This window comes from Coregonus lavaretus (assembly GCF_964263955.1).
Source record: "Coregonus lavaretus genome assembly, chromosome: 13".
NCBI classification, from domain to species: domain Eukaryota; kingdom Metazoa; phylum Chordata; class Actinopteri; order Salmoniformes; family Salmonidae; genus Coregonus; species Coregonus lavaretus.
This window is the reverse complement of record NC_140000.1, coordinates 15,001,962-15,018,911: the sequence shown is the minus strand read 5'-3', so window position 1 is coordinate 15,018,911 and position 16,950 is coordinate 15,001,962. Positions and strand designations below refer to the sequence as shown.

Here is a 16,950-nt window from a genome sequence, read left to right as displayed (position 1 = left end):
TTCAGGTCTCTCCAGAGATGTTCGATTGGGTTCAAGTCCGGGCTCTGGCTGGGCATCTTAAGGACATTCACAGACTTGTCCCGAAGCCACTCTTGCGTTGTCTTGGCTGTGTGCTTATGGTTGTTGTCCTGTTGGAAGGTGAACCTTCGCCCCAGTCTGAGGTCCTGAGCGCTCTGGAGTAGGTTTTCATCAAGGATGTCTCTGTACTTTGCTCTGTTCATCTTTCCCTCGATCCTGACTTTTACGGACATTACTGTTAAATTAGAGGCTGCTGCTGCCTATTGAAATCACTGGCCACTTTAAGAAATGGAACACTAGTCACTTTAATAATGTTTACATATCTTGCACTACTCATCTCATATGTGTATACTGTATTCTATTCTGTAATATCCTACTGTATCTTAATCCGTGCCGCTCTGTCATTGCTTGTCCATATATGTATATATTCTTAAATTCCATTCCTTACTAGATTTGTGTGTATAGGGTATATGTTGTGAAATTGTTAGATATTACTTGTTAGATATTACTGCACTGTCGGAGCTAGAAGCACAAGCATTTCGCTACACCTGCAATAACATCTGCTAAACACGTGTATGTGACAAATAACATTTGATTTGATTTGACTAGTCTCCCAGTCCCTGCCGCTGAAAAACATCCCCACAGCATGATGCTGCTGCCAGGTTTCCTCCAGACGTGATACTTGGCATTCAGGACAAAGAGTTCAATCTTGGTTTCATCAGACCAGAGAATCTTGTTTCTCATGGTCTGAGAGTCCTTTAGGTGCCTTTTGGCAAACTCCAAGTGGGCTGTCATGTCCCTTTGACTGAAGAGTGGCTTCCGTCTGGCCACTACCATAAAGGCCTGATTGGTGGAGTGCTGCAGAGATGGTTGTCCTTCTGGAAGATTCTCCCATCTCCACAGAGGAACTCTGGAGCTCTGTCAGAGTGACCATCGGGTTCTTGGTAACCTCCCTGACCAAGGCCCTTCTCCCCCAATTGCTCAGTTTGGCCGGGCAGCCAGCTCTAGGAAGAGTCTTGGTGGTTCCAAACTTCTTCCATTTAAGAATGATGGAGGCCACTGTGTTCTTGGGGACCTTCAATGCTGCAGACATTTTTTTTCCTCATGCAGTCCGACACATCTCATTCGCATAAAGTTGATCAGGCTGTTGATTGTGGCCTGTGGAATGTCGTTCCACTCCTCTTCAATGGCTGTGCGAAGTTGCTGAATATTGGCAGGAACTGGAACACGCTGTCGTACACCTCGATCCAGAGCATCCCAAACATGCTCAATGGGTGACATGTGTGGTGAGTATGCAGGCCATGGAAGAACTGGGACAGCTTCCAGGAATTGTGTACATATCCTTGTTACATGGGGCCGTGCATTATCATTCTGAAACATGAGGTGATGGCGGCAGATGAATGGCATGACAATGGGCCTCAGGATCTCGTCACGATATCTCTGTGCATTCAAATTGCCATGGATAAAATGCAAATGTGTTCGTTGTCCGTAGCTTATGCCTTATGGTAGAGAAATTAACATAACATTATTTGGCAACAGCTCTGGTGGATATTCCTGCAGTCAGAATGCCAATTGCACGCTCCCTTGAGACATCTGTGGCATTGTGTAGTGTGACAAAACTGCATAATTTAGAGTGGCCTTTAATTGTCCCCAGCACAAGATGCACCTGTGTATTTATTATGCTGTTTAATCAGCTTCTTGATATGTCACACCTGTCAGGAGGATGGATTATCTTGGAGAAATGCTAGCTAACATGGATGTAAACAAATTTGTGCACAACATTTTAGTGAAATAAGCTTTTTGTGCGTATGGAACATTTCTGGGATCTTTTATTTCAACTCATGAAACATTGGACCAACACTTTACATGTTGCGTTTATATTTTTGTTCAGTGTAGTTGCTGTAGTTTACTTTCGAGAACACAAACTCTTGCATCTTTTGCAGCGAAGAAAGAGCGAGGTAGCAAGGGAAAGAGAGAGATGGGAGGGGCACAGCCAGGCATAGGTAGGTCTCTCGGCCACCAGGCAGACAGTCAGAAACGTGCATCAGTAATAAAAAGATGTAGGTAGGCTATAAGCTATCGCAATGCTTTATTTAAAGTCGCATGGCCAGGAATCTGATTTGTATCTGACTTCAAACCATCTACGACGGTGGTTTGAAATGTGGCTTGAAATATCTGATTCCATGTGCTTTTTGGCTGTTCAGACTGTAGGAAAAAGAACTGTCTCAAATCGGATATGCCAAAAAATTGGATTTGAGTCAATTCAAACTGCCAATGTGAAAAAGGCTTTAGTTAGCCAACCTCTTGATACTTTTCATCCACATATAACTGATAAAGTTTAAATAGGCCTACTTCATCAGTTATCATGAATCTTTGTACTTCTGACTGAGACAAGTATAGCCATGCATGTCTTCAAACTCATCTGTTTGAAGACCAGCTCGCTGTGGGAAATGCCTCACTTAGACTGAGTGGTGTGCAGCCGAGTGACAAGGGCCAATACACCTGTGATGTGACAGATGAACAGGGAAGCACCCAGAAAAAGCTACTACTTTTAGTGGCAGGTTAGAGAGTATGTATTTTTGTCCATTCAGATTGTTTTGAAATATTGCATCTATGGGGGATTAAGAGACATAAAAGTATGAAGCTATCTGCCGAAAATCAGTTTATAGTCATCTACTTGCCTAAAGCCTTTTGCAGACAGAATTCTCCTATGTTGAGTTTAATGTGAGTATTGTTGTTGTTTTTGTTTACCCCTAGCCCCCATCAAGGAGCCCCAGCTCTGTACAGTCATCCTGTGACAGGTTCGTCATCACCCTCAACTCCTCCCAGGGTTTCCCCCAGCCTGATGTGTGGTGGACGGACTCCATTGGAGGAGACATCTCCAATCAGAGCCACAGCCGTATCGGCCTGGACAGCAGGGGGCGCTATGAGGTCCACAGCTCCATGGAGGTCAGGCCAAACGGAACACTCACCATCATTGTTGAAATAAGACTGGAGGTTCTCAATCAAAGCTTCACCCGCTCGCTCATCCTCCACCCACTCCCAGGTAAAGTTATGACCTACCAACAGGTTTAGGGGTAGAGCAATGTGACCAAGTATGGATCACTGATTTAGTGATTAAATATTAAACCATTGCATAATCACTAAGGGCTAAACCCTGACAAGAGATAGTGTGTTACTCTTACACAAATTCTGCAATGAACAGTACCTTGCAAAAGTATTCATCCCCCTTGGTGTTTTTCCTATTTTGTTGCATTACAACCTGTAATTTAAATGGATTTTTATTTGGATTTCATGTAATTGACATACACAAAATAGTCCAAATTGGTGAAGTGAAATGAAAAAATAACATGTCACGGACCAGGCAAGGAGGGCATTAATCAGAGAGGCAACAAAGAGACCAAAGATAACCCTGAAGGAGCAGCAAAGCTCCACAGCGGAGATTGGAGTATCTGTCCATAGGACCACTTTAAGCCGTACACTCCACAGAGCTGGGCTTTACGGAAGAGTGGCCAGAAAAAAGCCATTGCTTAAAGAAAAAAAATAAGCAAACACGTTTGGTGTTCATCAAAAGGTATGTGGGAGACTCCCCGAACATATGGAAGAAGGTACTCTGGTCAGATGACTAAAATTGAGCTTTTTGGCCATCAAGGAAAGCATCATGTCTGGCGCAAACCCAACACCTCTGATAGATTAATTTGTATTTTAAGAATAATGACTAAAGGATTTCACCCCAAATACAGTATAAATGTGTGAACGGTGTTAGAGTTATAATGTAGTGTCAACCCACTAACAGAGGGAGGGGGAGGGGGGGGGGGGGGTTAGAAACTGCTGAGAAAGCATTCCAGGGTGAAGGTGTCACGATCATTCATTAACGAGAAGGACCAAGGCGCAGCGTGATATGCATTCATATTTATTGACGTACTGAACACACGACAAAAGAACAAACGAAACGTGAAGTCCAAGGTAGACAAATAACATACCTTTACGGATCAAGATCCCACACAGACTGGTGCCAAAAGCCTGCCTAAGTATGGTCCCCAATCAGAGACAACGAGCTACAGCTGTCTCTGATTGGGAACCACCCTGGCCAACATAGATCTAAACGATCTAGAAACTAAACATAGAAATAAACACAACACGAAATATACACACCCTGAGTCAACAAATAACCGTCCCCTGAGTCAGGGCGTGACAGTACCCCCCCCCCCCCCCCCTCCCCCAAAAGTGCGGACTCCGACCGCGCCACATAAACCTAATAGGGTAGGGGCCGGGTGGGCAATAGGGTAGGCGGATCCGCCCCCCAGTGTAACCACCACTTACTCTCCACCTCCCCGTTGCGCCCCTGGTCTGGAACCGCTGACTGGAGCTGGATCAGGCACCGGTGGAGCGGATTGCTCTGGCTCCGGAGAGGAGCAGCTGACCGGTGCCGGACCAGGCACCGGTGGAACAGGCACGGGCCGTGCCGGACTGGACACACGCACCACTGGCTTGGTGCGGGGAGCAGGAACGGGCCGGACTGGGCTGACAACGCGCACCACTGCCTTGGTGCGGGGAGCAGGAACGGGCCAGACTGGGCTGACGACGCGCACCACTGGCTTGGTGCGGGGAGCAGGAACGGGCCGGACTGGGCTGGGAACACCCACCACTGGCTTAGTGCGGGAATCAGGAACGGGCCGGACCGGACTGGCGACACCACCACTTGATTAGTGCGAGGAGCGGGACTGGGTTCCTTCATTAACCCCCGCTCCTTCTGCTGCCTAACCAGCTCCTCTCGCCGTGCCTCTACACTTTCCTTCTGCTCCCTCTGCACCAATGACCCCCTTAATCTGGCGGCCTCCTCTGCTAAATGGCTGAACCGCTCTATCGCGGCCTCCTGCTGCCTCGTCGTCCACGGCGTGAGCCCCCCCTAAAACATTTTTGGGCTTGTCTCTCCCCCGTGATCATGGCCTCCATCCCTCTTGCCAGACTCTCGCTCATCTCCTCCCAAGTCCATCCTCTCTCCTCATCACGCTGCTTGATCCAGGATTGGTGGGATCTTCTGTCACGATCGTTCATTAACGAGAAGGACCAAGGCGCAGCGTGATATGCATTCATATTTATTTCCGTACTGAACACACGACAAAAGAACAAACGAAACGTGAAGTCCAAGGTAGACAAATAACATACCTTTACGGAACAAGATCCCACACAGACTGGTGCCAAAAGGCTGCCTAAGTATGGTCCCCAATCAGAGACAACAAGCTACAGCTGTCTCTGATTGGGAACCACCCTGGCCAACATAGATCTAAACGATCTAGAAACTAAACATAGAAATAAACACAACACGAAATATACACACCCTGACTCAACAAATAACCGTCCCCTGAGTCAGGGCGTGACAGAAGGGGACTGAGAAACTGTTTAAAAAGCCTCCTAAAGGTGGGCGGAGCAAAGTGCCTTTGTGTGTCAAGGGGTATAAAAGCTGTATATGTATTTTTTGTTAGGAAGGGATCGAATAAATATGTTTTATGGATCCATTTGGGAGAAGAGGTATGGATTTATTGGGCATCTCGATAAATTAGAGGCTATGATTAGGCAGATGCATGCAAACTGCGGAACGGATTTGAAGAAACAGCGAGGGGAGGGGCTAGAGACAGCAATAGTATGGCTTTTGGAGGCTCGGAAGAGAAAGGAAGGACAGAAAGAAAAATAGTTATGCAGAGAGAAAATGAAGTAAAAATTGAGGTTTCAGTGCCTCCCCCAGAGCAGAGGACAGAAATGTTATATCCAGTTTTAGTAGAGCAGGCTTGGAAAGAGAGCCCAGATGATAATGTTGTCATGTGTAGGAGAAAATTAGGAGTGGTCCCCGCCCCTCCCCCACCATATGACGGCCAAGCCGGAATGTTGGAAGAGGGGGAAGAAGGGGGGCAGAGTAGGGAGGCCAGTAAAGAGAAGAAAGAGGGGGAAGTTTTACAGAAATAACTTACAGAACTCAGGGAAAGTAGAGAGGAAATAGGCAGGCTAAGAGTAGAACTGGATAGAGAGAAAGAGGCAGGAAGAGCTAGAGAATGTAAACATAGAGAGTTTAAACACAGGGAGTTGAAGAGATTAGAAGACTATAATAAGCCAGGGAAGAGAGAGTGGTTAGATGTTGAGGAAGGGGATGACCAGTACCCTTTGCTGAACCCAAGGGCTGGGGAGGAGCATGCACCAGACACACTGGATGTGTATAGGGCGTGGACACAGCGAGATGTAGTAAGAGCTATAGAGGGTGTGGTGCACCCTAAGACAGGAATAGAGGGGTTCAGGAGGGATTTGGAGAGTCTAGCAGCAAGCTTTAAGCTAAACACAGGGGAAATTGAGAGGGCAGTCAGAACGCTAGTTGGGAAAGATTGGGCAGCTGTTCGGGGGCAGTGGGTTTCAGGGGATGCCAATGGAGCAGTCCTGCCATGGGCAGATGATGGGCAATATGTTGGGAAAATAACTGAGTTGAATAATAATTTAAGGGAACATTACCATCGACATGAATGTAAACAGGAAGACACTGAGACCATCAGCCAATACTTAGAGAGACTGAGAAATGTATTTAACGCAAATAGTGGCATACCTGAGCCTCCCCAGGGGCAGGGAAATGATACTCCGTACCATCAGCAGCTGAAAATAGCATTTCTCAGTGGAATGAGACCAGAAATAAGCAGGAATAGTAAAAGGACTTTAGTGGGATGGGGAACTACTTTGTTAGCCAAGGTCAAGAGATATGCAATCCATCATGAGCAAAATAGTAGACAGGACAGAGTAAGAAAAGAACAGAAGGGAGCAGAGTATTTAATGACCACTCTAGGGGAAACAGCTGGTATAGGTAGAACTCCAGAAGAGAGGGGAGAAAGGCCTCACTCTTTCCTGCCCTATGGGGGAGGGTGTAAGTGCTTTAACTGTAACAAGGAAGGGCACTTTGCCAGAGAGTGAAAGGCCCTGTGTAAATACTGTAACAAGACAGGCCATAACCATCGCGATTGCAGACATAAAGGAAAGAGTAAGCGAGATAATTGGGGTAGAGAAGGAGAGGACCTACAGACCCATCGGCCAGTTCCGGTAAGGAGGAAGAGGAGGATAACGCATGACTAGAACAAGGGGAAGATAGTAGTACAGATAGTGGAGGAGAGGGGTCAGAGGAACCCATTGATATGGGGTGTGAAGTGTTTGAATTGGCAACGATTGAATTGGCTCTGCAGCAAGAACAGAAACCATACCTCACCTTAACAATACTGGGGGAAAATATTAAATTATTGTGTGACACAGGGGCATGTCGCACAGCGATCTGTGCAGTCGACAAGCCCGAAGGAATTAGAATGAATGGGGAAAAAATCATGGTACGCTCGGCCTCTGGCCATCAATTTATAGAGCGATTATCGGCCCCTGTGACTTTACAACATGAAGATTCAGGGGGAGAGGTATGCATACCTGTACTTGTATCAAGCCTGTGTCCAGTCAATTTACTAGGAAGAGATGCCATGACTCAGTTGAACGTAGCTGTGAAGCCGACTCTGAGGGGTATGAAGGCATATGTAGTAAGGGATAATATGGTAGTGAGCGGGGAGGGAGAACCATGCTATTGGTATAGCCAGGATCTGCTAAGAGGGGGACTTACAGACATACCGAAATCACTAATAGACCTAGCAAATGATTTAGTGATTGGATCAACCAAGATGACAGTAGATGACTTACACTGTACATTATGATGTAATGAGCACCCAGGCCCTAACCCAGATTATGAGGAAGAATTGTTAAAAACCACCGAAAGAACAATTGGGTTAAAATGGGTTCACTATGATAAAAAACGTGCAGCTGTAGAGGTGGAGTTGGGACCACGGAGCCAGAGACTGTACAGAGAAAGGTGGAGCCCCCATGTTTCCCTAGTGAAAGAACCTTCAGAGGAATGGTTATCACTAGGTAAATGGGTAAAACAGGGGAAAAACATCACTGACTGGCAGAATACACCAAATGGGGATCAGTATAGCCACTCCACTGGGAGATACAGAAGAAAGTTGAATTGGAGAGCAAAAACCCAACCCGGGGTCCACCTGGAGACAAGTTTTGACGAATGACAGGAATATATTTTCTTAACTCAGGAACAGGAGGATGAGTTAGCAGCAATTCCGTTCAAATTATGGTCACAAGGACCAGCCGATGTGGGACTAATTAAGGGGGTAGCTCCAGTACAAGTGGTTCCTCGATCCGATCACAGACCATACCAAAATCAATATCCTATGAAACCAGAAGCAATAAAAGGGATAGCACCTACATTTGAGCATTTACTTAAGGGAGGGGTGATAATTCCTGGAGATGAGGCACAATGCAACTCTCCAGTATTTCCTGTTAAAAAGGCGGCACCTAGCGCCGACTGGAGGATGGTCATGGACTTGCAGGGGGTTAATAAAAATATAATTCCCAGAGCTCCATGTGTACCAGATCCACATACATTGCTGAACCAATTGAAACCAGAGAACTCCTATTTTACGGTGATTGATTTAGCTAATGCTTTCTTTAGTATCCCAGTTCATCCAGATAGTCAGGGGTGGTTTGGCTTTACATTTCAGGGAAGGAAATGGACTTACGCTAGGATGCCACAAGGCTACTCGGAAAGTCCTACAATCTTTGCCCAGGCTATAACTAGGAATTTGTGAAAGTTTGAACCTCAGGAAGGAAGCCAAATGTTAGTTTATGTAGATTATATTCAATTAGCTAATCCCACTCAGGAGGGATGTAAGAGGGATACAATCCAATTGTTAACCTTCCTGGCAGAACAGGGACATAAAGTGAGCAAAAAGAAACTTCAACTTTGGCAGAGCGGGGTGATTTACTTAGGACACACCATAACTCAGGAGGGGCAAATGTTAAACTCATCCAGAAAAACTGCTATACTTGGAGCGCCAAAACCGTTAAACCAGAAACAAATGATGAGCTTTTGGGGGATGATAAACTACTGTAGAGCTTGGGTACCACATTATGCACTGCATACTGGGAAGTTAAGTGATCTTATCTATGGGAAGGCAATGGCAGCCCATGATAAAATCATTTGGAACTCCGAGGCGGAGGAAGAATTTATAGAGATAAAAAAGTTGCTAACTTCCCAAACAGCCTTAGCTTTTCCTAGATATGACAGGCCTTTTACCCAAACGGTGGACTGTAGGGAAGGATATATGACATTGGTCTTTACTATTGTTACGTCCAGATGGAGGATAAGAAGGTATAACGACATCCCCACGGAGATGGTAGTAACAATAGTAAAGGTCACTAAAGAGGACATGAAAATAACTTACTGGGCTTGCGCGGACGAATACGGACAGGATACCTGTCTACGATTACATTTGGTGGAGTCGAAAGAGATGGAGGGCCCAGGCCCTGTCATCAATCCATTAATAGCAATAGACCGAGTAGATCAGTCAAGGGATGACGGAGTCAAATAGACTAACCCGTCCACTATGAAAGATTTTCTCCTCCAAGAATGGAACCAAGGGGAAGTAGAGGGAGTCCCGGATTAAAATCTCTGGTTAAAGTGGATGAAGTACACCGCTAGGGCCTTGGGGGAGACCAATTGTTATGCATGCTCCATTGGGCGACCGACAATGTTGACCGCCCCAATGCCAAAGGCAATGTTTCCCTGTGTATTAGACCTGGGGTCCAATCAAAAAGAGCCCAATTGCACAGGGATTGGGCTAGCAAAGTTGACTTACTCGGCCAACCCACCTAGGTTCACTTTAACTCCTGGCGAATACCAGTGTTACAGACATAGAAATGGCACCCGTAACTTGGGTGATTTTGATGGCTGTAAGGAGATAATTAATGTGACTGATTTAGATAGGGGAGGGGAAAGAAAATTATGAACCTTACCATCCCTCTGACTGATGTGTGGTGGGCATGTACTAACAAAGGGAGCATTCGACAGACATTACCAGAAGGATGGGTGGGTACTTGTGCCCCAGTATTGTTGGTCCAATCTGTAAGAATTAGTCATCAAAGACCAGTGAAAGGAAGAATAATCAGGAGAAGAAGAAATATAGGTCAGGAAGGAAATAGCCCAATTTGGATAGATGGTATAGGCATCCCCAGGGGTGTTCCAGATGAATACAAAGCTATGAATCAAATATGGGAGGGTTTTACCACAACATTTTTCTGGTGGTTGACAATAAACAAGAATGTGGATTGGATTAATTATATCTATTACAACCAACAACGATGTATTAACCAGACTAGAGATGCAGTAAAAGGGATCTCCGAACAATTATCCGCCACCTCACTCATGACTTGGGAAAATCGGTTGGCTCTGGATATGTTGCTGGCAGAAAGGGGCGGAGTCTGTAAAATGGTGGGGGGCCATTATTGCACATCTATCCCTAACAACACCGCACCGGAGGGGACGGTCACCAGAGCTCTTGCAGGATTAACTGCTCTATGTGAAGAATGGGCTGAAAACTCAGGAGTTAGTACATCTTGGACAGGGTGGTTTGATACCATGTTTGGTAAATGGAAAACCATAGCAGCCACCATCTTAGGGGCAGTCAGTGTTTGTATGGGTGTTCTTGTATTATGTGGTTGTTGTTTTGTTCCCTGTGTCCGAGGATTGGTGAGTAAGGCGTTGGTGAATGCAGTATCTCACCAAATGATGAGAGATGGACCGACTCCGGACTCTGACCAGGAGAGTGGGAAATACGATCCTCCAGGCTTGGGGGATAACGAGGACTTTGACCCTGAAAGACCGCAATTGGATGAAACGTTTATTGGTTCTGACGTATGAAGGTCATAGGGAAAATCTTAAAAAGAAGAGGTATGATTGGAAATAGATAAATAGAACTAATCTCTGAGATTAATCATGCTTGTAAATACATTTATCCTGAGTGTGAAAACATTTAGTCAAAGGGGTGGATTGATAGTTCTATATCGTGGAGCTCCGCCCCATAGGGGAGCTCTGCTCCTAGTGGTTTACCCTCTGCCCTAAGGCAGCATCAGCCTGAGACAAAATTATGCACACACCTGCAGCCAATAGGAGTACAGGTGTCCCTATAAGAGGGGATGCCTCCCCTCAATCAGCCTCCCTTTATCTTCAGCGACTGGACTAGACTGAAGAAGCCAAGAAGAGGTGAAGAGAAGACTCAGGACGAAGAAAACGCCGTCGATTTTCCAGATCATCGACGTCGTCCTACAATGAGCACACCAAGCTTATCCATAGGGTAAGTATTTAACAAAAGCTCTTTTCAGAGCTCAATGTCACTGTTCCCCTTGGCGGCTGTCACCCCCCCCCGACATATGTTTCGTGGGTTGAGGGACACAGCACGCCAGGGACGGCCTCATTAATCCCCCACTATGCGCCAGCTGCGCCCTCCTTTTTTGAAGGAGTGGAAGCAGCGTTGGGCATTTTTAAGGAGGATATTCCTCTTGAGGATGTGCTATCAGTGTTAGTCTCAGCTTCTGAGGCATCATCTGAAGGCGCTGACTCAGGAGATGACAGGACTATTGGGGAAGAAATGAATATTCTATTGGAACAATTCATTACACTGACCCAGATGTTTAACACCCCTTTTCCTTCAGGAAATTGTGAGGTCATTACATCCCTGGATGATGACGCCACAGCCTCTCTGTGCTCTGAATTTTCAGATCTCATTGAGTGGGCTGCTAAACAGCGGGAGATTAAGCTGCCCCCCATTCCCTCCAACCCGGAAGTGGATATGATGAAGGGCGGCCGTTACTCTCGCTACAGCTTGGCGTCAGACGGCGGCCTCCAGCAGCAAGGGAGCGGGCCTCGTCCCCCCCCCCCCGCAGCGCCAGAGGTGCCGGCGAGAGAGGTCATTAAAGTGTCATCCTGGCATCACCCGAAGGGCGGCCAGAAGAGACGCCGTTATGACAGGCGAGGGGGAGAGAACGGAAGACGGCGCAGTGCCTGCTGTGATCGAGCCCACTGTCCCCCCCCACCCTACCGTTGAGTGTATGGAGGAGAATGTTTTTTGTTGATGTGTGTAATAAAGAGTTGGCTCTACTTGACACTGTCAAAAAAAAAGAGCCCCTTTTCCATAATACATCCGAGAGCGTTCGACCTTCCTCACTCTCGCTCTCTCTCTTACCACTATGAGTGCAGCTCAGCCCACCATGGTGCGTTGCTGAACGCACACATAAGGCAGGTATATAAAAGGTATTAAGTGTACCTTATAAAGACCTCACTTTACAGACTCCTAGGAGTGCTGTAGTGAGTGTCTCACATAGCAGGCTGCAGTCTCAGCCAGATAATGGCATGATGACGCGACCGCTATTCGGGACGGCGCTCTGTCTCAGGCTAACGCCTCAGTCAGTGCAGTTCAGACCCGTGCTGCGTTCACGGAGGGCCTGATTACTACGGTTACGGGCGTAATCAACGTATCGGCGCCCCCGTTTCTCTCAGAACGCGCTGATAATAACCACACTGAGTGTGGCTCAGCCCACCAGGAGTGCAGAGCTGAGCACACACAGGAGGTGAAGATAAAAGGGTATCAAGGCGCCGCCTTGTGTTACCTCATAGAGACCTCACGTCACAGACTTCTAGGAGTGCTGTAGTGAGCGTCTCACACAGCAGGCTGTAGTCTCCGCCAGAGAATGGCATGATGACGCGACCTATATCTGGGGATGGCGCCCTGTCTCAGGCTAGTGCCTTAGTCAGGGCGGCTCAGAACCGTGTGCGTTCAAGGAGGGCCGGAATACTAGAGTTACGGGTGTAACCAACGAATCGGCGCCCCCTGTTCTCACAGAACGTATTGATTCTCACCACTCTGTTTGTAGCTCGACTCACCAGAGGTGTGTAACTGAGCATACACAGGAGGCGAATGTGAGGAAGGTATTAGGGTACAGCCCTGTGTTACCGAGGAGAGACCTCATGTCACAGACTCCTAGGAGCTCTGTAGAGAAAGTCTCACACGACAGATTGCAGTCTCAGTCAGAGTATGACATGATGACGCGATCTACATATGGGGATGTCGCCCTGTCTCAGGCTAATGCCTTAGTCAGTGCAGTACAGACTCATACTGCGTTCAAGGAGGGCCGGAATACTAGAGTTACAGGACGTAACCAACGTATCGGCGCCCCCCTTTTAACACAGAATGCAATGATACCCACTACTCTGAGTGTAGCTCAGCCCACCAAGAGTGCGCAGCTGAGCAGACTCATGTGACTAGTGATAAAGAGGTATAATGGCGCCACCTTGTGGCACCAGTTAGAAGGTGCCCAGTGTATCGGCCCACATCTCTCTGAACGCGCCATTACTCACCACACTGAGTGTAGTTCAGCCCACCAGAGGTGCAGAGCTGAACGCACACAGGAGGTGAAAGGAGAAAAGATACCGAGACGCCATCTTGGTATATCTCAAAGAGACCTCACATTACAGACTCCAAGGAGTATTGTAGTGAGTGCCTCTCAGAGTAGGCTACAGCCTCAGTCAGGTGACATGAGGACACAGCCACTGTTTGGGGATGGCGCACTATCGCAGACTAGGGTCTCGGTTAGTGCGATTCAGACCCATGCTGCGTTCACGGAGGGCCAGATTACGAAGGTTACGAGAATAACTGACGTATCTGAGCCCCACTTCTCACATAACGCGCTAATACTCACACTGAGTGTGATTCAACCCACCAGGGGTGCAGAGTTGAACACACACAGAAGTGAAGGCTAAGAAGGTATCAAGGCGCCGCCTTGGGTTACTTCATAGAGACCTCATATTACAGACTCCTAGGAGTGTTGTAGTGAGTGGCTCTAATAGCGAATTGCAGGCATCTACGATGACGCAATCGCTTACTGGGGATGGTGCCCTGTCGCAGGCTGTGGCCTCGGTCCGTGCAATTCAGACCCGTGTTGCGTTCACGGAGGGCAGGAATTCAACGGTTACGAGATTAACTGACGTTTCTGCCCCCCCTTTGGGTTCAGAACACACCAATGTTTCCTCTCCCTTTCATGGGAGGCCCGCCTTGGGCTGTTCCACCTCCTCAGTGTCGAGGAACAGCGGCGGCAAGGGCCATAGAGGAATACAGGTCCTTCCTACTGAGTGTACCACAGCTTCGCGCTCGGCCACTTTCTCTGCATTGCTGACAGTGGCAGCGAAGCTGCACCCTCTCACGCTGGCTAGAACAGACGTTGCAGAAGGGTTATGCTCTCCAATTCCATCGGACCCCACCCCCATTCAGGGGAGTGGTGGAGACGGTGATGAAAACGCCCGAAAAAGTGGCCGTTCTGGTTTCAGAGATTACGGAACTTTTGGCGAAGGAGGCGGTCACAGTGGTTCCCCAGGAGCAAAGGAACAAGGGGCTATATTCACCCTACTTCCTAGTGCCCAAAAAGACGGGGGGAATGAGGCCGATATTGGATTTACGCATTCTCAACGAGAGCGTAACCAAACGGCCCTTTCGAATGCTAACGACAAAACGTCTACTGGAATGTGTCCAGAAAGGAGACTTTTGTACGAGCATAGACATAAAGGACGTGTACTTTCATGTGCCGGTACAGCCGCGTCACAGGAAGTTTCTGCGATTCGCTTTTCAAGGGGTGGCGTACGAATACACGAGGATGCCCTGGCACCTCGCACGTTTTCCAAGTGTGTAGAGGCGGCATTGGAGCCGTTGCGTCGTCAGGGAATACGGCTATTAACCTACCTAGACGACCTACTGGTTCTCGCCCCGTCAGCAGAGCTGACGTTCATTCACACGACACAGACAGTGATTCATTTCACGCGTCTGGGGTTCGCTGTGAATTGGAAAAAGAGCACGCCCTGGCCCAGTCATCAGATTGTCTACCTGGGGATACAGCTAGACACTGTAATGATGAGGGCTCTAATCCCCCTTAAAATGTTATTTTGAAGACACTGCTGCTCGCTTTGACCACTGCTAAACGTGTCAGTGATTGTGGGCTCTTTCGACGAGATCCGACTGCTTGGCCATTTATGGCGATTGAGCAGGACGGTGTTAAGTCTTTACCCGGTATTTATACCTGAGGTTATTAAGAGCTTATATAGATTACAGACCGTAGAGCTGTGGGCCTTCTCTCCCTCTCGCCAGGTTGAGAGGAGAGAGGAACGGCTCTATCGCCTGTGCCCAGTGCGCGCCTTGGCCCGCTACGTGGAGCGCAAGGCGGTGATTAGGTCATCGCCTCAGCTGCTTTTTGTGTGTCACTGTGCGGCTGCACTCGGTAGACCACATTATAAACAGCGTCTGTCTCATTGGGTTTGTAAGACATTGAGACGGTTTATGAGGCGGCAGGGCGGCAATTGCCTTTGGGTAGAAGAGCCCAACCCACTCGTGGAGTAGCGGCTTCTATTACCTTTTCAGAGGAACATGTGTAGAGGATAATTGCGCAGCGGCGTCTTGATTGTCACCGTCTCCTTTTATCCATTTCTACCTGTTAGATATGTCTTCTAACTCTCTGGTTCAGTCTGCACTCAGTGTAGCTGATGGAAGGACTGGAACTAAGGAAAAAATATGCAGGACCAGGGGGCTGGGTTCCCATTAGGCCGGCTTTTTTTCTGAGAGAGACATGACTCCTGACTGAGGTTATCAGTACAGTAGAGGTAATGTATTTTGACCTGCCCACCAGTGTATAACTGTGTTGGAGCGGGAAGATGAGGGAAATAGTTTTTGTAACCTTGTATTACATTACTATTAAACTCAAGTATTACGTTCCTGCCCACTAGTTTTGGGTTTCCTTGAACTAGGGGCGGCGGGTTACTGAAGGCACAGTGTTCAGCGACATTTTGTGTTGCGACACTGTAGTACCAGTAGTTATAGGGATATTAGAGTATTAACTGTCTGCTGTGTTCAGTTAAGTTTTTAGCTCATGTCCTCAATTCTAGAGATGTCTTTTAACTCTCCCGTTCAGTTTGTACTCAGCGTAGCTGATGGGAAGACGTGAACTAAGAGAAAAGAATGCAGGACTGTAGGGGCTGGTCTCCATCAGGTCCGCTCTTTTTCTAGGAGAGAGACATATATGGCATGACTCCTGACTGACGTGTTTCAGGACAGTAGTAGGCATGTTATTGATCGGCCCACCAGTGCATAACTGGGTTGGGGCGGAATGATGAGGGAAATAGTGTTTGTAACTTTGTTTACATTACTATTAGACCGGTCATATATATTGACGGAATTGTGACGTCATTTATCTGCTTGTTCAGATTAGTATGACTCATGTTCTGGAGTCTACCCACTAATCTTTGGGGATCCATAGATTGAGTGTGGTGGATTACCGAATTCACAGTGTAGAGTGACACTTTGTGTCATTCCATTAGTGATCGGTTTTGTTTTGACAGGATATGGAGGCACCATCTATCTGCTAGTTCAGATTAGTATGGTTCATGTTCTGGATACTACCCACCAATCTTTGGGCATCCATAGATTGAGTGTGGTGGGTTACCGTATACACATTGTAGAGTGACACTGTGTGTCACTCCATTAGTGGGCGGTATGGTTGTAACAGGATATCTGTGCAGTGGCGTCGTGGTCATCACCGTCTCCATTTATCCGTTTCTATCTCTTGGATATGTCTTTTAACTCTTTGGCTCGGTCTGTACTCAGCATAGCTGAAGGGAGACCTTGAGCTAGAAGGAGAGGAAAAGCAGGACTGTGGACACAGGTTTCCATCAGGTCCGCTTTGGATAGGAAGACATGTTTTGTAGATTTGCCTTTTAACTCTTTCGTTCGATCTGTACTCGGCATAGCTGAAGGGAGATCTTGAGCTAGAAGAAGAGGAAAAGCAGGACTGTGGACATAGGTTTCCATCAGGTCCGCTTTGGATAGGAAGGCATGTTTTTTGGCATGACTCCTGACTGACTGGTTCAGTACAGTAGAGGGCATGTATTGATCTGCCCACCAGTGATTCACTGGAGTGGGGCGGAATGATAGGTGATAATAGTAGTAACTTGGTTACGATACTATTGGATCTGTCATAACA

At 47.4% G+C, this 16,950-nt stretch overlaps 1 protein-coding gene across 1 annotated transcript in view; it reads left to right on the top strand.

The window, feature by feature from the left end:
• LOC311139247 (IgGFc-binding protein) overlaps window positions 1–16,950 on the top strand; it is a gene marked incomplete at its 5' end in the record, with an annotated part of 50,118 nt that overhangs the window by 1,836 nt on the left and 31,332 nt on the right. The window contains one exon of the mRNA XM_084174143.1: window positions 2,776–2,967. Within this exon, the coding sequence (XP_084030269.1) occupies window positions 2,776–2,967 (192 nt within the window). The remainder of the gene's footprint in view (window positions 1–2,775; window positions 2,968–16,950) is intronic.